A 25,139-nucleotide genomic window follows, 5' to 3' on the forward strand; every position below is an offset into this window, starting at 1 on the left:
TGATTACAATGTTGACCGGCATGGAAGTGACAGAGGAGCAAGGTTAAATAGCGACTCCCACATCCTGATGGGAACAGGTGAACAGAGGGGATGATGCACACAAGTTCAATTCCACCAGTGGCCACCGGGGGAGCCCAAAATCCAATTTCACAACAGTATCCCCCCCTCAAGGAGGGGGCACCGAACCCTCACCAGAACCACCAGGGCGATCAGGATGAGCCCTATGAAAGGCACGGACCAGATCGGAGGCATGAACATCAGAGGCAGTCACCCAAGAATTATCCTCCTGACCGTATCCCTTCCATTTGACCAGATACTGGAGTTTCCGTCTGGAAATACGGGAGTCCAAGATTTTTTCCACAACGTACTCCAACTCGCCCTCAACCAACACCGGAGCAGGAGGCTCAACGGAAGGCACAACCGGTACCTCATACCTGCGCAATAATGACCGATGAAAAACATTATGAATAGAAAAAAGAAGTCTGCTGAAGATTTTTTTTTTTTTTTTTTTTTTTTTCTCAGTTCTGAGTGTGCTTCCAATTGAATCACTTGCAAGTCTGCCTATATTGCAGCCTTCCTCTCTCTCTCTCCTTCTAATCCTGGAATGGCTCTGTGTTCACCTGTTTAAAATGGATATTCAGAGTTTAGCTGCAGGTTTGAATAATCTCACCACGAAAGTTCAAAATTTACAAAATTTTGTTGTTCAGGTTCCTATATCTGAACCTAGAATTCCTTTGCCTGAATTTTTCTCGGGGAATAGATCTTGCTTTCAAAATTTCAAAAATAATTGCAAGTTGTTTTTGTCCCTGAAATCTCGCTCTGCTGGAGATCCTGCTCAGCAGGTCAGGATTGTGATTTCCTTGCTCCGGGGCGACCCTCAAGATTGGGCTTTTGCATTGGCTCCAGGGGATCCTGCGTTGCTCAATGTGGATGCGTTTTTTCTGGCCTTGGGGTTGCTTTATGAGGAACCTCATTTAGAGCTTCAGGCGGAAAAAGCCTTGATGTCCCTATCTCAGGGGCAAGATGAAGTTGAAATATATTGCCAAAAATTCCGTAAATGGTCTGTGCTTACTCAGTGGAATGAGTGCGCCCTGGCGGCGAATTTCAGAGAGGGTCTCTCTGATGCCATTAAGGATGTTATGGTGGGGTTCCCTGTGCCTGCGGGTCTGAATGAGTCCATGACAATGGCTATCCAGATCGATAGACGTCTGCGGGAGCGCAAACCTGTGCACCAGTTGGCGGTGTCTACTGAGAAGACGCCAGAGAATATGCAATGTGATAGAATTCTGTCCAGAAGCGAACGGCAGAATTTTAGACGAAAAAATGGGTTGTGCTTTTATTGTGGTGATTCAACTCATGTTATATCAGCATGCTCTAAGCGTACTAAGAAGCTTGATAAGTCAGTTTCAATTGGCACTTTTCAGTCTAAGTTTATTCTATCTGTGACCCTGATTTGTTCTTTATCATCTATTACCGCGGACGCCTATGTCGACTCTGGCGCCGCTTTGAGTCTTATGGATTGGTCCTTTGCCAAACGCTGTGGGTATGATTTAGAGCCTCTTGAAACTCCTATACCTCTGAAGGGGATTGACTCCACCCCATTGGCTACTAATAAACCACAATACTGGACACAAGTAACTATGCGAATTAATCCGGATCATCAGGAGATTATTCGCTTTCTTGTGCTGTATAACCTACATGATGTGTTGGTGCTTGGATTGCCATGGCTGCAATCTCATAACCCAGTCCTCGACTGGAAAGCTATGTCTGTGTTAAGCTGGGGATGTAAGGGGATGCATGGGGACGTACCTTTGGTTTCCATTTCATCATCTATTCCCTCTGAGATTCCTGAATTCTTGTCTGACTATCGTGATGTTTTTGAAGAACCTAAGCTTGGTTCATTACCTCCGCACCGGGAGTGCGATTGTGCCATAGATTTGATTCCGGGTAGTAAATACCCTAAGGGTCGTTTATTTAATCTGTCTGTGCCTGAACATGCTGCTATGCGAGAATATATAAAGGAGTCCTTGGAAAAGGGACATATTCGTCCTTCGTCATCTCCCTTAGGAGCCGGTTTTTTCTTTGTGCCTAAGAAAGATGGCTCTTTGAGGCCGTGTATTGATTATCGGCTTTTGAATAAAATCACGGTTAAATATCAATATCCGTTGCCACTGCTGACTGATTTGTTTGCTCGCATAAAGGGGGCCAAGTGGTTCTCTAAGATAGATCTCCGTGGGGCGTATAATTTGGTGCGAATTAAGCAGGGGGATGAGTGGAAAACCGCATTTAATACGCCCGAGGGCCACTTTGAGTATTTGGTGATGCCTTTTGGCCTTTCAAATGCCCCTTCAGTCTTTCAGTCCTTTATGCATGACATTTTCCGTGATTATTTGGATAAATTTATGATTGTGTATCTGGATGATATTCTGATTTTTTCGGATGACTGGGACTCTCATGTCCAGCAGGTCAGGAGGGTTTTTCAGGTTTTGCGGTCTAATTCCTTGTGTGTGAAGGGTTCTAAGTGCGTTTTTGGGGTGCAAAAGATTTCCTTCTTGGGATACATTTTTTCCCCCTCTTCCATCGAGATGGATCCTGTCAAGGTTCAGGCTATTTGTGATTGGACGCAACCCTCTTCTCTTAAGAGTCTTCAGAAATTTTTGGGCTTTGCTAACTTTTATCGTCGATTTATTGCTGGTTTTTCTGATGTTGTTAAACCATTGACTGATTTGACTAAGAAGGGTGCTGATGTTGCTGATTGGTCCCCTGCTGCTGTGGAGGCCTTTCGGGAGCTTAAGCGCCGCTTTTCTTCCGCCCCTGTGTTGCGTCAGCCTGATGTTGCTCTTCCTTTTCAGGTTGAGGTCGACGCTTCTGAAATCGGAGCTGGGGCGGTTTTGTCGCAGAGAAGTTCCGACTGCTCCGTGATGAAACCTTGTGCTTTTTTTTCTCGTAAATTTTCGCCCGCCGAGCGGAATTATGATATTGGGAATCGGGAGCTTTTGGCCATGAAGTGGGCTTTTGAGGAGTGGCGTCATTGGCTTGAGGGGGCTAGACATCAGGTGGTGGTATTGACCGACCACAAAAATTTAATTTATCTTGAGTCCGCCAGACGCCTGAATCCTAGACAGGCGCGCTGGTCGTTGTTTTTCTCTCGGTTTAATTTTGTGGTGTCATACCTACCGGGTTCTAAGAATGTTAAGGCGGATGCCCTTTCTAGGAGTTTTGAGCCTGACTCCCCTGGTAATTCAGAACCTACAGGTATCCTTAAGGATGGAGTGATATTGTCTGCCGTTTCTCCAGACCTGCGGCGGGCCTTGCAGGAGTTTCAGGCGGATAGACCTGATCGTTGCCCACCTGGTAGACTGTTTGTTCCTGATGATTGGACCAGTAAAGTCATTTCTGAGGTTCATTCTTCTGCGTTGGCAGGTCATCCTGGAATCTTTGGTACCAGGGATTTGGTGGCAAGGTCCTTCTGGTGGCCTTCCCTGTCACGAGATGTACGAGGCTTTGTGCAGTCTTGTGACGTTTGTGCTCGGGCCAAGCCTTGTTGTTCTCGGGCTAGTGGATTGTTGTTGCCCTTGCCTATCCCGAAGAGGCCTTGGACGCACATCTCGATGGATTTTATTTCAGATCTTCCTGTTTCTCAGAAGATGTCTGTCATCTGGGTGGTGTGCGACCGTTTCTCTAAGATGGTCCATTTGGTTCCCCTGCCTAAGTTGCCCTCTTCTTCCGAGTTGGTTCCTCGGTTTTTTCAAAATGTGGTTCGTTTGCATGGTATTCCGGAGAATATCGTTTCTGACAGAGGAACCCAATTCGTGTCTAGATTTTGGCGGGCATTCTGTGCTAGGATGGGCATAGATTTGTCTTTCTCGTCTGCTTTCCATCCTCAGACTAATGGCCAGACCGAGCGGACGAATCAGACCTTGGAGACATATTTGAGGTGTTTTGTGTCTGCAGATCAGGATGATTGGGTTGCTTTTTTGCCTTTAGCGGAGTTTGCCCTCAATAATCGGGCCAGCTCTGCCACCTTGGTGTCTCCTTTTTTCTGTAATTCGGGGTTTCATCCTCGATTTTCCTCCGGTCAGGTGGAATCTTCGGATTGTCCTGGAGTGGATGCTGTGGTGGAGAGGTTGCATCAGATTTGGGGGCAGGTAGTGGACAATTTGAAGTTGTCCCAGGAGAAGACTCAGCTTTTTGCCAACCGCCGGCGTCGGGTTGGTCCTCGGCTTTGTGTCGGGGACTTGGTGTGGTTGTCTTCTCGTTTTGTCCCTATGAGGGTTTCTTCTCCTAAGTTTAAGCCTCGGTTCATCGGCCCGTACAAGATATTGGAGATTCTTAACCCTGTGTCCTTCCGTTTGGACCTCCCTGCATCTTTTTCTATTCATAATGTTTTTCATCGGTCATTATTGCGCAGGTATGAGGTACCGGTTGTGCCTTCCGTTGAGCCTCCTGCTCCGGTGTTGGTTGAGGGCGAGTTGGAGTACGTTGTGGAAAAAATCTTGGACTCCCGTGTTTCCAGACGGAAACTCCAGTATCTGGTCAAATGGAAGGGATACGGTCAGGAGGATAATTCTTGGGTGACTGCCTCTGATGTTCATGCCTCCGATCTGGTCCGTGCCTTTCATAGGGCTCATCCTGATTGCCCTGGTGGTTCTGGTGAGGGTTCGGTGCCCCCTCCTTGAGGGGGGGATACTGTTGTGAAATTGGATTTTGGGCTCCCCCGGTGGCCACTGGTGGAATTGAACTTGTGTGCATCATCCCCTCTGTTCACCTGTTCCCATCAGGATGTGGGAGTCGCTATTTAACCTTGCTCCTCTGTCACTTCCATGCCGGTCAACATTGTAATCAGAAGCCTTTCTGTGCATGTTCCTGCTTCTAGACAACTCCCAGCTAAGTGGACTTTTGTCCTTGTTTGTTTTTTGCATTTTGTTCCAGTTCACAGCTTCAGTTTCGTTTCTGTGTCTGGAAAGCTCTTGTGATCTGAAATTGCCACTCTGATGTTATGAGTTAATACTAGAGTCTTAAAGTAATTTCAGGATGTGTTTTGATAGGGTTTTTAGCTGACCATGAAAGTGCCCTTTCTGTCTTCCTGCTATCTAGTAAGCGGACCTCGATTTTGCTAAACCTATTTTCATACTACGTTTGTCATTTTCATCTAAAATCACCGCCAATATATGTGGGGGCCTCTGTCTGCCTTTCGGGGAAATTTCTCTAGAGGTGAGCCAGGACTGTATTTTCCTCTGCCAGGATTAGTTAGTCCTCCGGCTGGCGCTGGGCGTCTAGGGATAAAACGCAGGCTACGCTACCCGGCTACTGTTAGTTGTGCGGCAGGTTTAGTTCATGGTCAGTTTAGTTTCCATCCTTCCAAGAGCTAGTTCTTATGTTTGCGGGGCTATGTTCTCTTGCCATTGAGAACCATAACATATATGACAGAAAATACCTAAAAGTGACACCATTCTAAAACCTGCACCCCTTAAGGTACTCAAAAGAACATTCAAGAAGTTTATTAACCCTTCAAGTGCTTCACAGGAATGAACAGAATGTGGAAGGAAAAAAACAAAACATTTTACTTTTTCATAAAAATGTTTTCTTTAGCCCAAAATTTTTAACTTTCACAAGGGTAACAGAAGAAAATGGACCCCAAAATTTGTTGAGTACACCGATGCCCCATATGTGGGGGAAAACTACTGTTTGGACGCACGGCAGGGCTCGGAAATGAAGCAGCACAGTGGGAGTTTTTGAACTCTAAAATGTCTGGAATCGATAGTGGATGCCATTTGATGGAATAGTCTGCCGGAGTCATGTCGCATTTGGAAATCCCCTGATGTGCCAAAACAGATACTACACAGAATTTGATAACATTAGGTCATCAAATTAAATATGTCGTCATTAGTGTTCAGCGCGAGTGCTCGCAGCTCGAGTTTGCACCAAGTATTGCGGGTGCTTGAGTGACCCCCGATTCAAACTCGAGTAGCGAGCACTTGCGTTCAACACTTGTCGTCATATTGTAAGTTTTGTTTTGTTTGTTTTTTTTGTACCTTTGAAAAAATTCTAACCCTATGCTAACCCTAGCCTATCCCAACCCTAACACTGGGCTAACACCCAACCTTATCCCTAATGGCAAAGAATAAAAAAAATAATTCTAAAATAAAAAAAATATATATAATCTGACTAAGGTGATGCCACAGGGTGAAGGACAAAGTAATTAATTATTGGCTTTTGATCACTGTCTATCACAGTGATCAAGATGAACCAAGAGAAAAAAATCCGTACTGTTCCCGGATGACGACCGGCAGATGGCGGATCTTCGCCATTTTTTTTTTTTTCAGGAAGAGGAGTTAGGACGGAAAAGGAGGGACTAGGGAATGGTGGAGGTTTGGGGTGGTGGGACCTCATTTCTCTCTCCTCTGACATGTATATCATGTTAGAAGAGAGAGAAATATTTTTGATAGCGGGCACATTTTTTTTTTTTACGTGATCACCGTTATTCATTGAATAAGAGCGATCACGTGATGGGAGACAGGAAAACCGGCCCTGATTGCCTTCTACAGGGTCTCCGCTACCCACAGTGGCTGAAACCCCAAAGATTTCCGGTGCTGGGGGGGTGATATATCTTTATGCCTGATCGCTGTTTTAAAACGGCACTGAGGAATAAGGTCATTTTAATTCATATCGGCAGTCGTTAAGGGGTTAATCATGTGCTCTATGCTGAGAAATACAGGCAGATACTTATCCATGTAATACCATCAGTAGGCGTCTGATTGCCACCAAATGTATTCTTCTGCCGGACAAAAACCCCAAACATCCAGCCAATGTCATAAAGAACGAGGAGTCCTGGGGGTGATGATCCGTCCCCTCAGAGCCCTGATCTCACATCATCCCGTCTGTCTGGCATCACAGAAGGATCTGCACAAGCCTCATACACAGAAGATCTGAGGTCAGGTCTCTAAGATGTTTGTCACAACTTCCTGCCGGGATCATTCTATTTTTGAAGGCATTTTGACTTTTCAGCATTTTTCCCACCTGCCTAAAACTTTTAACAGTACTGTATATAGATTGCACGGACCCACTCCCCCTAGGCCAATTGTACTGCACCATGAATACTATAAAAAACAACTCCAGAATCTTGTATAAAATTGATAACAACTATTGAAAATCACAATTTATCCTTCAAGCAGCCAGTCCTTACACAGCTCTTTATAGAGAAAAATAAGTTGTGGGCCTCAGAATATATTTACCAAACAATTTTTATTTTTATTCTTCTTAATACCTGTAAAAAAAATATAAAGTTAATATTTCGGGAATGAAAATTAATACCAATTATACCGAATTATCGCTGATGTTTAAATAAGCAAAAAAGTCTTTCTGTATATATTTGTGTGTGATGGTATGTCTATCTCTGTCACACTCTATATTTGTGTATATACAGTGGCTTGCGAAAGTATTCACCCCATAGGCTTTCTACCTATTTTGTTACATTATGTGTGTGTGAATATTTTTGTAATCCGATTTGTGTGTGATTCATCAGAACTAAATAGTCTAAGTTGGTGAAGTGAGAAAAAATGTAGGTAGAAATTAAATTTATAGGAATAAATAATTAAAAATTGTGATGTGCATATGTATTCACCCTTTTTGCTATGAAACCCTTAAAAATTTCTGGTGCCAACAATTCCCTTCATAAGTCCCATGCTTAGTGACAGGATGTCCTCCTGTGTGCGATCTAAGTGTCACATGTCTGTCACTATATACATTGCTGAAAGGCCACAGAGGCTGCAACACCATTAACAAGAGGCACCACTAACCAAACAACACCACAAAGACCAAGGAGATCTTCAAACACCACCACCACGAAGACCAAGGAGATCTCCAAACACCACCACGAAGACCAAGGAGATCTCCAAAGCACCAACATGAAGACCAAGGAAATCTCCAAAACACCACCATGAAGACCAAGGAGATCTCCAAAACACCACCATGAAGACCAAGGAGATCTCCAAAGCACCAACATGAAGACCAAGGAAATCTCCAAAGCACCAACATGAAGACCAAGGAAATCTCCAAAACACCACCATGAAGACCAAGGAGATCTCCAAAACACCACCATGAAGACCAAGGAGATCTCCAAAACACCACCATGAAGACCAAGGAGATCTCCAAAACACCACCACGAAGACCAAGGAGATCTCCAAAGCACCAACATGAAGACCAAGGAAATCTCCAAAACACCACCATGAAGACCAAGGAGATCTCCAAAACACCACCATGAAGACCAAGGAGATCTCCAAGACACCACCATGAAGACCAAGGAGATCTCCAAACACCACCACGAAGACCAAGGAGATCTCCAAACAAGTCGGGGACAAAGTGGTTGAGAAATACAAGTCAGGGTTGGGTTACAAAAAAAAAAAAAATCCTAATATCTGATGATCTCCCGGAGCACCACCAAATCCATTATCATCAAATGGAAACAACATGGTACCACAACAAACCTGCCAAGAGAGATCCGCTCACCAAAACTCTCAGCCGGGCAAGGAGGGCATTAATCAGAGAGGCAGCACAGAGACCAGGAGCTGCAGAGTTTCCAAGCAGAGATTGGAATATCTGTCCATACGACCACAATAAGCCATATACTCCACAGAGGTGGCCTTTATGGAACAGTGGGAAGAAAAAAGCCTTTACTTACAATTTTTGTGTGTAAGGCTCGTTTTGAGTTTGACAGAAGACGTGCAAGACTCCCCAAATGTATAGAGGAAGATGCTGTGGTCAGATGAGACCAAAATTGAACTTTTTGGCCACCAAGGTAAAGGCTATGTCTAGTGCCAAACAAACACATTTCATCACCCCAAGGACACCATCACCACAGTGAAACATGGTGGCAGCAGCATCATACTATGGGGATGTTTTTTGGCAGCAGGGACAGGGAAAATGTCTCTAGTCGATAGTGTGAAATATAGGGATATTCTTGAGCAAAACTTGTTTGTCATTGATTTGAGACTGGGAAGGAGGTTCACCTTCCAACGTGACAATGACCCAAAGTACTGTATACTGCTAAAGCAACACTCGAGGGGATTGAGTGGAAACGTGGAAATGTTCTGGAGTGGCCTGGTCACATCCCAGTCCTTAATCCAATTAATCTGTGGACAGACTTGAAGATTGCTGTTCACCAGAGGAAACATCTAACCCGAAGGAGCTGGAGCAGTTTTGTCTGGAGGAATGGGCAATGATCTCAGTGTCCAGATGTGGTAATCTCATTATCCAAATCAACTTGTAGCTGTAATTACAACAAAAAGAGGCTCTACAAAGTACTGACTTTAGGGGGGTGAATAGTTATGCACACTGAAGTTTTCAGTTATTTTGTCCTATTTGTTGTTTGCTTCACAATAAAAAGAAAACCAAATGTTCACAGTTGTCGTGTTCTGTGTATGAACTGATGGAAACCCTCAAAAACCGTGAAATCCCAGGTTGTGAGGTAGCAAAGCACGGAAAATGCCAAGGGAGTGAATACTTTTGTAAGCCACTGTGTAAGTATTGTGTGTATTATACTGATGGATTTGTCATGAAATAATATAGTAAGATAAATAATCCTTTTTTTTTCTCCATATTGTGCGGGTTTGCCTGGTGATGGTGTCTGTAGTATTCTCATTGTTAGAGGTTGCCGTTTAGTTGTCGTTTATTTTCTGTCTGACCTGTATTTGCAGGGCGCGTTCCCCTACATCTTGGATTACATCATGTATATACTGTGGGCTCTGCTATTTTCTCTCCTTGCCGTCCTGTTGGTTCGCAACTTTGCCCCTTACGCCTGTGGCTCTGGTATCCCGGAGGTAAGACGTCAAACTCCTCGGTGTATGAGATGATTCGGGCCCGCGGTGATTGTCGGCTTCATTGCTACTTTGTATTGTTTTATCATGGAGCCGCACAATGCCGAGCTCTCCATAAAGTGCAGCACTGAGCCTGGCGATGAGCTGGACCCAGCGTTGGACCAGCAGTGGTGCTGACAGGTAGCAAGGTGTGATGGGAGATTTCAGCTCCTCAACCTGCAGAATTATCAGTACACTTACTTGTATGTGTTCAATGGTTGTCAGATGTGGATATTTGTTTTACAGACGCCGGACTCATTTATGTTTATAATTGAATATTGTTTGTATGGGATAGAGCTTTTCTTTGTACAGAACTCCAAATCTAATAAGCAGACAGCTTTACAGTGCCACATTCAAGAGCGATGCCTGCTCGCTTCCCGGTTGGGAGGGCTGCCTGCTCGCTTTCCCGGTCAGGAGGGCTACTTGCTCGCTTCCCAGTCGGGAGGGCTGCCTGCTCACTTTCCTGGTCAGGAGGGCTGCCTGCTCGCTTTCCCAGTCGGGAGGGCTGCCTGCTCTCTTCCCGGTCAGGAGGGCTGCCTGCTCGCTTTCCCGGTCGGGAGGGCTACCTGCTCGCTTCTTTGTCGATAGGGCTACCTGCTCGCTTCTTTGTCGGGAGGGCTACCTACTTGCTTTCCGGTCAGGAGGGCTACCTGCTCGCTTCTTTGTCGAGAGGGCTGCGTGCTCGCTTCCCGGTCGGGAGGGTTGCCTACTCGCTTCCCGGTCAGGAGGCTTTCTAATAAAAAATTGCCAAACAGCAGGAGAATATGATGGCAAGAAAATAACTATTAGGATGCAGACAGGCGTCCGCATAACACTGATGACGATCATGACTGGCCGGTGGCTCTCCTGACACCCTGCATAGAAATACACGCGGTCATGACCGGGTCAGAAAAGCCGCTGGCCAGTCCGAGCATTGCGATGTGATCGTCGTCAGTGTTATACGGCCATCTGTCTGTGCCCTCTACGTCTCGGTGTTCCCACAGTTGTGTGGTCTTATTACGCAGTGTAGTTATGATCTACAGCTACAGCCTCGCTGGCCTTGATGTCTGCATGGCTCAAGATCACTGAGACCAGTGATTGGCTGCAGCGGTAACATGGATGGATGGAAAAAGCTGGCAGGACTGCTGAGTGACGGGGACTTAACCGGAAAAATAGTAATAACTTTATTTTCTAACTGCATAAGTCCGTCCACGTCCTACAGTCATCATGTTGTCTTCACTGACTAATCACTAGGAACATAGGAGGTAACTGGAACCAGGACAGGAGGCGAGGTAGGAAGGTGGCGTGAGCGTGACCTCATCGCACGTCTGTACACACTAGGGCAGCGTTCACACCACCATGGAAAGAACCGATGTCACACAGACGGCACTAGGACCAATGTCATTACAGGACCCATATGTCTGTGTGATCAGTTGCTGCATGCACGAGTCAGTCTGGAGGAAAGCCATTATTGGGGATATATCGGTGGTTTCCCAGCCTATCCGGTGCATGACGTGCCAGGATAGACCTGCCGCCGGCTGCTCCTCCTGGATAGATTGTGTCATGGCTGGTAATTATTCTTATTATGACGCGTCTGATGTTATTCTCCTATAGATTAAAACCATACTCAGCGGATTTATTATCCGTGGATACCTGGGAAAGTGGACGTTGATGATCAAGACTATGACGCTGGTACTTGCTGTGTCCTCCGGCCTCAGCTTAGGAAAGGAAGGCCCCCTGATTCACGTGGCGTGCTGCTGTGGTAATATCTTGTGCCATCTTTTCACCAAGTATCGTAAGAATGAAGCCAAGAGGCGAGAGGTAAGTGTGTGCGATAATAGGGGTATCGTTCGTTTCCTCCTTCTCCACTTAATCGTTTACTAGTCACAGTGGTCTGTGAATAACCGGCGAGGAGTATTGGCTGCGGTGACGGCCTCATCTGTGTGCTGCCACTGCTTTCAACCCTGGGACTGATCCTCTACGTCTATTCACGTCTTGCAGTCCAATATTGGCTGTGCGGAGCCTCATTTAGGGAGTGTACTGCTTCACATCTGTATCAGACATGGGATTATACAAGCACAAAACCGCTGCGCACGATCTGTGCAGCCCAACAACGGGGCATGATCGTAAGTAATGTTACATTAAGGCTTTAAAAGAACTTGTAGAGCACCCCTAATTCCACAATAAAGAAGATACAGATTTTTATACACCAGGAAAAGCGTGCCAAACTTTATCGGTAGTAAAAAAAAAAATAAAAAGGCAAAAAAGAAAAAAATGAGAATGTAAAAGTCATACTCCTATCAATAAACCCAATTTTTTATCATGACGCCGCCACACTTAAATTTGAGCAAAACCAGGTTTACCACTATGCCTCTCTTACCATCATACTCCAAACCCCATACAACAAAAAGGAGAGCAGTAAACACTACTGGTGGTGTAACAAAACAAAAGAAAATAAACAGTCGTGATCAAAAGTTTTTTGAGACTGTCAAAAATATTTTTCGCAAAGTTTACAGCTTCAGTTTTTACAGTGGAAGTTTGGATTAACTCAAGAATGTTATGAAAAGGGATCAGATAAACTGCAAAGTCATTGCTTGCCATAAGGTTATTATTGCTTGGCCTCACCAGTGCTTCACGGGCAAGGACATTGCTGCTTGTGAGATTTCAACTACATCAACCATTTATTGGATCATCAAGGAACGGAGTGAGTTCAATTGCTGTGAACAAGTTTCAGGAAACCCAAGAAAGTCAAGCGAGTGTCAGAACCATCTCCTAAAGAGGATTCAGCTACTGGACCATTTCAGCACCACAGCAGAACTTGCTCCGGAGTGGGACCAGGCGGATGTCCGTGCATCTACAGAGAGTCAGAGGCTGCTGGGTGCCAAAAAGAGCAGAAAAGAAGTCACTTCCGTCCAAGACAAACATCGAAAACCCCATGCTGTGTTTAGTATAGAGTGCAGACACGGAAAGGCGAAAATACCTATAAAGCTAGAATGAAATTAATGACTAACGTAAATGTCGACACAACTAGACCCCCTAAATCTATAAGAAAATGGAAAAAGACTAATGAACACTGCAGCAAGCAGCCCAGTAAGTGACACATCACTAAAATCCGGGTCTCTGCCCCCACATCATGCTGCTTTCAGGTGGGGTAGCTAAACCCTGTGACAGATTCCCTTTAACGGTTGCCTTTGCCATTGTTTTGTGGTGTGCCTGATGTAGTGAAGAGCCTTACTGCCTCTCAGAAATGAGTTATTGAAAAACTAAATCTTACATTGGTTTTGTGATTGCGCTGAAGAAGCTGCATTGGAGTTGGAGTTTACTGATGATTTCTGATTTGTTTGATTAGTTGCCTAAAACATAGATAATTTGTTTCTGCAGATGACTACAGCAGTATTCCCCACTGACTGTGGTGTGCTACATTTCCATAAAATCAGCCTTTCCTGATAGAAGTTAGTAATAACAGTTTTTGGAAAGACAATGCCACATTGGTTGATCCAGGAATGAAGTTCATATGGCCTTGTAGTGCGCCAACATTGGGTTTCTCAATGTGTCACAGCTGGCAAAGTGCTCTTCATCAGGCTTAAAACATTGCTGAATATAGGTATACTGGTGCACTGTGCTGTGTGAAGAAAGTTAACTTCACTTTTGCATTAATAGTTTCTCCAAAAATGTGAATAAATGGGCCCCATCATGTAATATAAACTGCAGTTAGTCCTAGGCATGTTTCAGAAGTGTGAAGAAACACCGCTCCCAAGATCTGTGTCTCAACGGACCGAGGAGCTGTATCGTAAGCATACATACTGTTGAGCTGAGGAGAAGGGCTGTGATATGAGACGAAATACATCTTATCCTTGGCTCATTGCTCACAGGGGTCTAAAGCAGGAGAAAAAAATCATTTGTACTCAGTCCTTCACAGAAAAGAAATAATTTCTTCTTCTAGGTGACTGAGGTATGTCTGCTTAAAATACATCTCCTTTGTTAGTTGAGACACCATTTTCAGGAGCTGTGTTTCTTCAGGCTGTTGCAGCTCGTTTTGACACATGAATAGGACGGGTTGCAGTTTGAATTATGTGAAAGGGCCAATTTAACAAATTCCTGGTCATCCCCATTACCTGTGTGCTGTTCTTTATTAAATTAAATTGGCTAAAACATAGCCAATAATACCTCTTCTCAGAGCCACTGTGGGGGGATCATAATTTATCCAGGTGCTCTTTCATTGTCGTGCTTTTTTGTCGGCTATAACAGCCTCAGTATGGCTCCTCTGCCTGGCCACCTCATTGAGTGACTGCCTCCATTCAGAGGAGTGTCCAGAGGGGTTATCTCATTGCACTGATGATGGTCATTGCAGCCCCCTGATGATGGTCATTGAAGCCCCCATGTCATCTGGAAAAACGATATATGCCAATTTTCTAGAGACGAGACCATTGTAATTTCTTTTCATAAATAAATTGTACTAGAGAAAACTTCTTCTCCTCCAGACTTTATCATTCATTTTCAAAATTCTCAATTCAAGGGTGATATCTGCAGTGAATACAGATTTCCCCGTTACTGAGATAGGATATGACAGTTCTATGGAGAACTGTCATTTCATGAGAACTTGCATCAGAATGTCTGTTTCCAGCTCCTCCCACCTCAGGAGAACTTGCAGGACAATGTGTCAGCTACTAGCTCCTCCCACCTCAGTAGAATTTGCAGCAGAATGTCTGCCTCTAGCTCCTCCCACCTCAGGAGAACTTGCAGCAGATTGTCTGTCAGCCTTTAGCTCCTCCCACCTCAGGAGAACTTGCAGCAGAATGTCTGCCTCTAGCTCCTCCCACCTCAGGAGAACTTGCAGCAGAATGTGTCAGCCTCTAGCTCCTCCTACCTCATGAGAACTTGCAGCAGAATGTCTGTCTCCAGCTCCTCCCACCTCAGGAGAACTTGCAGCAGAATGTCTGTGTCTCCAGCTCCTCCCACCTCATGAGAACTTGCAGCAGAATGTCTGTCTCTAGCTCCTCCCACCTCAGGAGAATTTGCAGCAGAATGTCTGTCTGTCTCTAGCTCCTCCCACCTCAGGAGAACTTGCAGCAGAATGTGTCTGTCTCCAGCTCCTCCCACCTCAGGAGAACTTGCAGCAGAATGTCAGCCTCTAGCTCCTCCCACCTCAGGAGAACTTGCAGCAGAATGTCTGCCTCTAGCTCCTCCCACCTCAGGAGAACTTGCAGCAGAATGTGTCAGCCTCTAGCTCCTCCCACCTCAGGAGAACTTGCAGCAGAATGTCTGTGTCTGTCTCTATCTCCTCCCACCTCATGAGAACCTGCAGCAGAATGTCTGTGTCTGTCTCTAGCTCCTCTGGCCTCAGGAGAACTTGCAGCAGAATGTCACTGTTTGCCTCCAGCTCCTCCCACCTCATGAGATCTTGCAGCAGAATGTGTCAGCCTCTAGCTCCTCCCACCTCAGGAGAACTTGCAGCAGAATGTCTGTCTCCAGCTCCTCCCACCTCATGAGATCTTGCAGCAGAATGTGTCAGCCTCTAGCTCCTCCCACCTCAGGAGAACTTGCAGCAGAATGTCTGTGTCTCCAGCTCCTCCCACCTCAGGAGATCTTGCAGCAGAATGTGTCAGCCTCTAGCTCCTCCCACCTCAGGAGAACTTGCAGCAGAATGTATGTGTCTCCAGCTCCTCCCACCTCAGGAGATCTTGCAGCAGAATGTGTCAGCCTCTAGCTCCTCCCACCTCAGGAGATCTTGCAGCAGAATGTGTCAGCCTCTAGCTCCTCCCACCTCAGGAGAACTTGCAGCAGAATGGGTCTGTCTCCAGCTCCTCCCACCTCAGGAGAACTTGCAGCAGAATGTGTCTGTCTCCAGCTCCTCCCACCTCAGGAGAACTTGCAGCAGAATGTGTCTGTCTCCAGCTCCTCCCACCTCAGGAGAACTTGCAGCAGAATGGGTCTGTCTCCAGCTCCTCCCACCTCAGGAGAACTTGCAGCAGAATGTGTCTGTTTCCAGCTCCTCCCACCTCAGGAGAATTTGCAGCAGAATGTGTCAGCCTCTAGCTCCTCCTACCTCAGGAGAACTTGCAGCAGAATGGGTCTGTCTCTAGCTTCTCCCACCTCAGGAGAACTTGCAGCAGAATGTCTGTCTCCTCCCACTCCCCTTTTCATTGAATCTTAAAAGCCCCAACTGTTATCTCCTATCTCAGTAATTGCGAAAATCTGTCTTCACTGAAAATTCCCCCGATATTACCCATGATTTGAGAGAAAAAAGTCTGTCCAGGGGGTGAAAGAAGCAAATATGTCTTATAAGATGTATTACATAGTTTGTGAGCTGAAATCTGCCCACGTAGAACTTTTTACGTAAGTATATCAAGGAATTTCTGACAATAGAATTAATATTATAGGGGGTTTTATAAGCTTAAAAAAGTGTCCTAAACTGTAATACCAGACGTTGTCTGTTAACTGGCAATGCCCAAACTATCTGTATCCTGCTTACTGTATGTTTTGTGGTTTCTTTATTGTTGTTTTTTATATAAATGTGATATCCCTTTAAAGGGAACCTGTCACCAGAAATAACGGTTAGCCTGCGGATATAGGGTTAACCTGCTGATTAACAGCTGGGAGAAAATTATCTGTATTCTTCCTTTTTGGTATTTAGTTATGGGGGCGCCGGTCAGTCACCTCTCTGAATATACAGAGCGGCCGCTGTAATTGCCCCCCGATACTGACTGACAGCCGGCTGCACTGTAGAGCCAGTGTCAGTCAGGGCCGGGGCGCGGTTACAGCAGCGGTGACTGACCGGTGCCCCCATGGCAGAGTACCGAATGCTGGCGGGGAGGATAAAGATCATTTTCTCCCCGCTATATATGTCTGCATGCAGGCGCCGGGCAGCATCATAATGCCATTAGCCTGTAGATTAACCCCATATCTGCAGGTTAACAGAATTACTGAGCTGACAGATTCTGAGAAGTGGCTATAATATGGCCAACATCTCTATAAAGCTCAGCCCTGTGACAATGTGCCCACAAAACCCAGCAAAGTGATTATCTGCAGCACCACGCAGAGTCCGTTAATCAGGGTCTGTCTGAACCATTGTGTGTAGGTGGAAACAGAAAAGACTGGAAGATGAGGACAAGGGATCAGAGGTGACATGAAGGTAGCTCTATAACCATCATCTTTTCCCCGGGGGGAGATAAACCTTCTGTAGTCAGTCAGTAGAAACCTCCGTCCATGTCCTCTGTGATGACTGTGTGTTCTTGAAATTAGGTGCTTTCTGCAGCAGCTGCTGCCGGAGTGTCTGTGGCGTTCGGAGCCCCCATCGGAGGAGTCCTTTTCAGCCTGGAAGAGGTAATAAGACAGACCTGATGTTTTTATACTTCTTTCTTCTGTCCCCACGTTTTTGAAACTTAACGTGAATCTGTCACCCCCCAAATCAACGGTGAGCTAAGCCCACCGGCATCAGGGGCTTATCTACAGCATTCTGTAATGCTGTAGATAAGCCCCCAATGTATCCTAAAAGATGAGAAAAAAAGGTTAGATTATACTCACCTGGGTGGGCCGTCCGATCCGATGGGCATCGTGGTCCGGGGACTCCCATCTTCTTACGATGACAACCTCTTCTGGTCTTCACGCTCTGGCGCAGGCGTACTTGTCTGCCCTGTTGAGGGCAGAGCAAAGTACTGCAGTGCGCAGGCGGCGGGAAAGGTCAGAGAGGCCCGACACCTGCGCACTGCAGTACTTTGCTCTGCCCTTAACAGGAGAGACAAAGTACGCCTGCACCGGAGCCGCAGCCTGAAGACAAGAAGAGGACGTCATCGCATGAAGATAGGAGGCGCCGGACCTAGACCAGCAGCGGGACCACCCCTGGGTGAGTATAATTTTACCTCTTTTTCTCATCTTTTAGGATACATCCATCGGGGGCTTATCTACAGCATTACAGAATGCTGTAAATAAGCCCCTGATGCCGGTGGGCTTACCTCACCCTCGATTTTGGGGGTGACAGATTCCCTTTAATCTAAGACAGCATAATGTAGAGACAGATACCGGGGTTATGCAGAGCTCCGCATTCAGAGAACTGGGAGGTCTGCAGCAGAGTTTACACTGCTATAAGAGAAGGAGAGGTAGTAAAAGTTTGTGACGCAGCTAAACTCAGCTTCATCCACCCTCCCCCCACACTCTTTCATGCTGGGCGTTAAATCAGTAGATCACAGCTGTATCATTATCTAACACATTGAGAAACCTGCTCTGAGCTATTGCGGGGACGTGTTCTTTCTCCAGTGTTTTGATGCCTGCTTATTATTGGTCAGCATCATACAGGGGGCAGAAGTACACGCCCCAATCCCCCCCCCCCCCCCCCGCACAGTGAAAACTGTGAGATAACTTTTGTTAAGTCCAAGTGCATGTATACTCATTAGGGGCCAAAGACTTTGATTGCTAATATCTCTGCAACTGAGGGTACATGCCCACGATCAGGAAAAGCAGCATTTTGGACATAGCTCACCTGCGCTGCGTTCTACATTGGAAGCATAGTGGATTGATTTATAGAAATCCCATGCCCACTGTGCTTCTATTTAGAGCTGTTAACCCCCCCCTCATGCGGGATTATGATATGCAGCATGTCAATTATCTGCAGCCGATTCTCCAGAAATTTCCACAATAGAAATGTATTGGATGCGGACGGTGGTATATCTGCAATATTCAGTGAACACATGCGGATTAGAACACAGCGTTTTGTATGTAGCGGAAATACATTGTGTCCAAACCAGTGCTATAACTTATCGTGGGCACAGATAAAAAATTATTCTGCTTTGCAGCCATGATTACATCCTGGGTCCAGTTCAACATGGAAAAAATGGTGAAAAGTCCACTTTAAAGTGGCTAAAATCCTTTCATGAATGCATGAGGCTTTGTAACACACTTAAGAACTAGCAGGCAAGGAGTTGTTAAGTACCTGCTTGTTCTGTCCGTCGCCGATCTCTGCGAATTCAGAGCGGTCATAGACCCCTCCTGACAACGATTCTGCGGCTTCCACTAATGTCACTTCGACATAGTATTTGCTTCTCTTCCGCTTTTCTCTGTCGACAGAGCGTCTCTTCTGATGTCATGCTGATGGACAGTCGGCTCCCCCTACCTAATTATGGGCAGCTGGCTGTCAATCGGCATGATGCTGGCTGTCACAACAGAGAAGAGCTGCTCTGTTGACTTGAAGGGGCGGTCAGTGACCCGACTGAGCCGGCGCTGTGTAGAACAAGCAGGTAGTTAGCAACTACCGGTATGTGGTTGTTGGTTCTTAGCCCCACAGTAAAAAAAAAAATACAAATAAATTGGTCACGGAAAACTTTTTTAAAGGGGTTGTCCCACTAACCAAGTATGTTTTAATTACCGGTAATAGATCTTGGAATGATAAGACCTGCCAAAATTGGATGTGTTAAAAATGCTCCTGTGCTGAGATCTTATAAATTTGCCCCTGCTATATACTGTGACATGGCTGTGTCTGATCATGCAGAGCTGCTCCAGCTCATGGTCCGAGCATACCACAGGTCCTGGCCAGAATGAGAAGAGGAAGTGTAGGAGAGTAAACTGACAACACAACAGGATCTTGCAGCTGCTTCTTTCTATGAGGTAGCACATTTCCCTTTCTGTTTTATCACATGAGCACGTGTCTGCCACATCACCAGCCATGTGAGCTCATCATATATCAATTCACTGACCTACATGGTCAACTGCCTTAATTTATGTTTAGTTCAGAGGACTTGTGGTGTGGCAGAAACACTACTCCCTGTGATAAAACAGTCAGGGAAATATGTTACCTCACAGAAAGCAGCAGCTGCAAGCCTCTGCGGTGTTGTATGTATACTCTCCTATGCTTCTTCCTCTGACCAGAAGCTGTGGTATGCACCAACCATGAACTGGAGCAGCTGTGCATAATCAGACACAGTAAATGAGATAGTACATAATGGGCACAATAATAGGTTTCTGCGCGACGATAATCTTCTCTATCTAATATCTTTCTCATATTTCATAATATGAAATTATCCCCGTTAAACTTTTATTTTCTTCATTTTTTAGCCCCTCAGTTGACATGTTCATGATCGTCCTGTGATTATCTTACCCCATGAATACTGTAATTGCACTGTATTGCAGTATATTGGGAGACTGCTGGTCTTCACTGGAGTACCGATATGGTAGCCATAGGGGGTCTTTAGAAGGGTCCTGTCTGCCACAGTGATGTTACCATTTTGTTGTAACCGTGGCTTACTGACTCCACCGCCTCGCAATTCGCACATATCGGGCAGTACCATGAAAATCAACAAGCCTGAATATAACCTAAGACTATGCAGCTTTTTGTACCAGAGCCCTGTCCTTTAGTTATTTTCACATATATATTTATTCCCCTTGATAAGTGTTTGTTTGCTCCATGCGACCTTTCTTCTCCAGCGTCTTTCTTCTGACCAGTCTGATGTCCTGACCTGACATGATGTTTGATGACCTTGTGCTCATGGACGCCCTGTTTGCTGTCCTTGTTTCTTCTAGGTGAGCTATTACTTCCCTCTGAAGACTCTGTGGAGATCCTTCTTTGCTGCGTTAGTGGCAGCTTTTACATTACGTTCCATTAACCCTTTTGGAAACAGCCGTTTGGTCCTCTTTTATGTGGAGTTTCACGCTCCATGGCATCTTTTAGAGCTCGTCCCATTCATTCTCCTGGGAATATTTGGAGGCTTATGGGGTGCATTCTTCATTCGAGGGAACATCGCTTGGTGCCGCAGAAGAAAGACCACTAAGCTGGGCCGCTATCCTGTGATAGAGGTCCTAGTGGTCACCGCCATTACTGCTGTGATAGCATTCCCTAATGAATACACGCGAACAAGCTCTAGTGAACTGATATCGGAGCTTTTCAATGACTGCGGATTGCTCGATTCATCCAAACTATGCGACTACAATAATGATTTCAACAGCACAAATGTGGGCAACGTGCCTGATCGTTCTGCCCGTAGTGGGGTCTACACTGCATTGTGGCAGCTGTCCTTAGCGCTAATCTTCAAAGCAGTTATCACCATCTTCACATTTGGCATGAAGGTAAGATGCTGGATTGTTTTATTGCCTCCATTGTTTGTCTGATATGTACACATCTTGTATAATTCTGCTTCACACTGTGATTAATATCTCCGTATTCCAAGACAGAAAATGCCAAAAAACGCTCATGGGCAATCAGAAGCTGTTATATTGTAGATTGTGAGCCTTCGCGGGCAGGGTCCTCGCTCCTCCTGTACCAGTTATGACTTGTATTGTTTAAGATTATTGTATTTGTTTTTATTATGTATACCCCTCCTCACATGTAAAGCGCCATGGAACAAATGGCGCTATAACAATAAATAATAATAATAATAATATTGCTCCCAGGTTGGCTTCCATTGTCAATTATAGAAGCTTCTCCTGGTGCAAACCAAGGTTCCCATTGATTCATTCAATCATTGAGCCTTATTTTCAGTTCCTTCTACTAAGTAGAATAGAATGTAGGTGAGAAGGTTTAGTTGGAATTTCTTTTGGATCTTTTAGGTTGAAAGGTTTCATTGGATCTCTTAGGTGACAAGGTTTCTTTGGATCTCGTAGGTGAGAATGTTTAGTTGAATCTCGTAGGTGCGAAGGTTTTCTTGATCTTGCAGGTGAGGTTTCTTTGGATCTCATAGGTGTGAAGGTTTAGTTGGATCTCGTAGGTGAGAAGGTTTCTTTGGATCTAATAGGTGAGAAGATCTAGTTATCTCATAGATGAGAAGGTTTTGTTGGGGTCATAATCTCTGCCTGACTTCAGTAGGCTCAAACACCCACGTGACATCTCTGAGCTTGTGGTGAGCTGACCCTTATCCACACAGTCATCTACTATATAATTGTCAGGGTCACTTCCGTCTTTCTGTCTGTCCTTCTGTCTGTCTGTCTTTCTGTCACGGAAATCCCAAGTCGCTGATTGGCCGTTTTGCCGATCAGCGTCGGGCACAGTCCGGCGGCAAAATGGCCGCTTCCTACTCCCCTGTCGTCAGTGCCCGCTCCATACTCCCCTCTAGTCGGCGCTCACACAGGGTTAATGGCAGCATAAATGGACCGCGTTATGCCGCGGTGTAACGCACTCCGTTAAAGCTGCTATTAACCCTGTGTGACCAACTTTTTACTATTGATGCTGCCTCTGCGACATCAATAGTAAAAAGATCTAATGTTAAAAATAATAAAAAAATAAAAAATCATTATATACTCACCCTCCATTGGCCCCCCGGATCCAGCCGAGGCCTTTCCCACTTCTCGCCATGCTCCGGTGAGCGATCCATGCATTGAGGTCTCGCGAGATGATGATGTAGCGGGCTCGCGAGACCACAATACACTCTTGGGACCGGAGCGTCGCGAGGAGCATCTGTAAACGCCTCTGGATGCTGGATCCGGGGGGCCGACGGAGGGTGAGTATATCACTATTTTTTATTTTAATTCTTTTTTTACCAGGGATATAGTGCCCACATTGCTATATACTACGTGGGCTGTGATAGATACTGCGTGGGCTGTGTTATATACTATATCTCTGTGCTATATACTATATGGGCTGTGCTATATACTACGTGGCTGTGGTATGTATTACGTGGCTGGGCAATATACTACATCTCTGTGCTCTATGCTACGTGGCCCGTGTTTTATATACTGCATGGGCTGTGTTATATACTACTTGGCTGTTCTATATACTACGTGGCTGTAAACTACATACATATTCTAGAATACCCGATGTGTTAGAATCGGGCCACCATCTAGAGGCTGTATATGCTGCCAGGAGTCAAAGCTGCTGGACCAGGAGTGAGCGTTGTCTGTACAGAGTCTGTAAAGCAGCAGGTTTACTACAGAGCCATAAAGCGCATTCACTTCATTCTTCACATTTCACTGAAAAAAAAAAAAACAACAATTTCCTCTTCTGTCTGTCTCCGCTCCCCATTCAGTATGTGTAGACTATAGACAGTATACCTAGACCATTATAATTCTTGGCTTTGCCTTTCCCTCATTGCTTCCCATGCAGCAATGTTTGCCTGCAGGATGGGCACACACATCTCTGGACTGCAGTTTTTGCTTTTAACAAGAATAACGAGTAAGAAAGTCTGTAATATGATGCAGTCATTACCCCATACAGTCAGTACCATCTAACACAAAACCTAATTATTAGTATTTAAAGGGCGCCTGTCATATGCAAAAAAAAAACACTATTTATCTGTGTTATATAGGGTTAATCTGCAGGTAATTAGCATTGCCGCCTTACTAAAAGCTCCACTACTGGAGTACAGTAGAGCCACCACTCAGTCACTCTATGGCCGGTCAGTTCGCTCGCTCTGCAGCACATGTGTATATATGTGTGCATGTCTGTAGTGTGTATACAGTATATCACAAAAGGGAGTACACCCCTGACATTTTTATAAATATTTTATAACTTTTCCTGAGACATCACTGAAGATCTGACACTGTGATACAATCTACAGTAGTCAGTGTACATCTTCTGTAACGGTGTAAATTTGGTGCCCTGTAAATAACTCAACGAACACTCATTAGTGTGTAAACCATTAGCAACAAAAGTGAGTACACCCCTAAGTGAAAATGACCAAATTGTGCTCAATTAGTCAGGTAACTCAGGTGTGAATGGGGAGCAGGAGTGGGAAATTATTATTATACATTTTTTATAGCACCATTTATTCCGTGGCGCTTTACATGTGAGAAGGGGGCAAATATAGACAAATACAATAAACATGAGCGAAAAATAAGGCACTAACAGGTACAGAAGGAGGGAGGACCCTGCCTGCGAGGGCTCACAGTCTGCAGGGGATGGGTGAGGATACACTAGGAGAGGGTAGAGCTGGTTGTGCGGTGGCTCAGTAGGTTGAGGTTCACTGCAGGTTGTAGGCTTGTCGGAAGAGGTGAGTCTTCAGGTTCTTTTTGAAGGTTTCTATGGTAGGCGAGAGTCTGATGTGTTGGGGTGGAGAGTTCCAGAGTATGGGGGAAGCACGGAGAAGTCTTGGATGCGGTTGTGGGAAGAAGAGATAAGAGGGGAATAGAGAAGGAGATCTTGTGAAGATCGAAGGTTGCGTGTAGGTAAGTACCGGGAGACCATGTGTCAGATGTGTGGAGGAGACTGGTTGTGGATGGCCTTGTATATAATAGTAAGGGTTTTGAACTGGAGTCTCTGGACAATAGGAAGCCAGTGAAGGGCTTGGCATAGGGGAGAGGCTGGGGAATAGTGGGGAGACAGGTAGATGAGTTGGGCAGCAGAGTGTAGGATGGATTGGAGTGGTGCCAGAGTTCTAGAGGGGATGCCAGAGAGTAGGAGGTTGCAGTAGTCGAGGCGGGAGATAAGGGCATGCACTAGTGTTTTTGTAGTTTCATGGTCAAGGAATGCATGGATCCTGGAAATATTTTTGGAGTTTGAAACAGCAAGAGGAGGCAAGGGCTTGGATATGTGGCTTGAAAGAGAGGGCAGAGTCGAGGATCACACCGAGGCATCGGGCATGTGGTACTGGGGAAAGTGAGCAGCCGTTAACATTGATGGATAGGTCTGGTGGAGTGGTAGAGTGACATGGGGAAAGATGATGAATTATGTTTTGTCCATGTTCAGTTTTAGAAAGCGAACAGAAGAGAAGGCCGAGATAGCAGACACAATGTGGCATTTTGGTGAGTAAGGATTGAGGTCAGGTCCTGATAGGTAGATCTGCGTGTCATCGGCGTAGAGATGATACTGCAAACCGTGGGATTCTATGAGCTGTCCCAGGCCGAAGGTGTAGATGGAGAAGAGTAGGGGTTCTAGAACTGAGCCTTGAGTACATCGGCAGACAAGGGGCGAGGTGGTGTGGGAGAGGTAGACACTGTATGTCCGGTTTGTTTGATATGACGAGATCCAGGATACGGTCAAGAGATGATAGAATCTGTAGCAGGAGGGAGTGGTCCACAGTGTCAAAGGCAGAAGACCGGTCCAGGAGAAGTAGGACAGAGTAGTGTCGCTTGCTCTTTGCAGTTAGTAGGTCGTTAGTGACTTTAGTTAGCAGTTTCAGTTGAGTGATGGGGTCGTAAGCCAGATTGTAACCGGTCAAAGAGGGAGCAGGAGGAGAGGTGGGAGGACAGTTCAAGATGGACCTGCTGTTCCAGTAGTTTTGAGGCATAAGGGAGAAGAGATATCGGGCGATAGCTAGACACAGAGGATGGGTCAAGGGAGGGCTTTTTGATGATGGGTGTGATCTTGGCATGTTTGAAGGATGAGGGGAAGACGCCAGTTGTAAGTGTGAGGTTGAAGAGGTGTGTTAGGGTTGGGATGAAGACAGTGGC

General features: G+C 45.6%; 1 protein-coding gene across 3 annotated transcripts in view; it reads left to right on the forward strand.

The window, feature by feature from the left end:
* Positions 1-25,139, forward strand: part of CLCN5 (chloride voltage-gated channel 5) — a 100,438-nt gene that overhangs the window by 55,469 nt on the left and 19,830 nt on the right. For all 3 annotated transcript variants that reach the window (XM_077283335.1, XM_077283334.1, XM_077283336.1), the window contains 4 exons: positions 9,696-9,818; positions 11,448-11,654; positions 17,076-17,156; positions 20,343-20,885. In XM_077283335.1, the coding sequence (XP_077139450.1) occupies positions 9,696-9,818; positions 11,448-11,654; positions 17,076-17,156; positions 20,343-20,885 (954 nt within the window). The remainder of the gene's footprint in view (positions 1-9,695; positions 9,819-11,447; positions 11,655-17,075; positions 17,157-20,342; positions 20,886-25,139) is intronic.

This window comes from Ranitomeya variabilis, chromosome 2, assembly GCF_051348905.1.
Source record: "Ranitomeya variabilis isolate aRanVar5 chromosome 2, aRanVar5.hap1, whole genome shotgun sequence".
NCBI lineage: Eukaryota > Metazoa > Chordata > Amphibia > Anura > Dendrobatidae > Ranitomeya > Ranitomeya variabilis.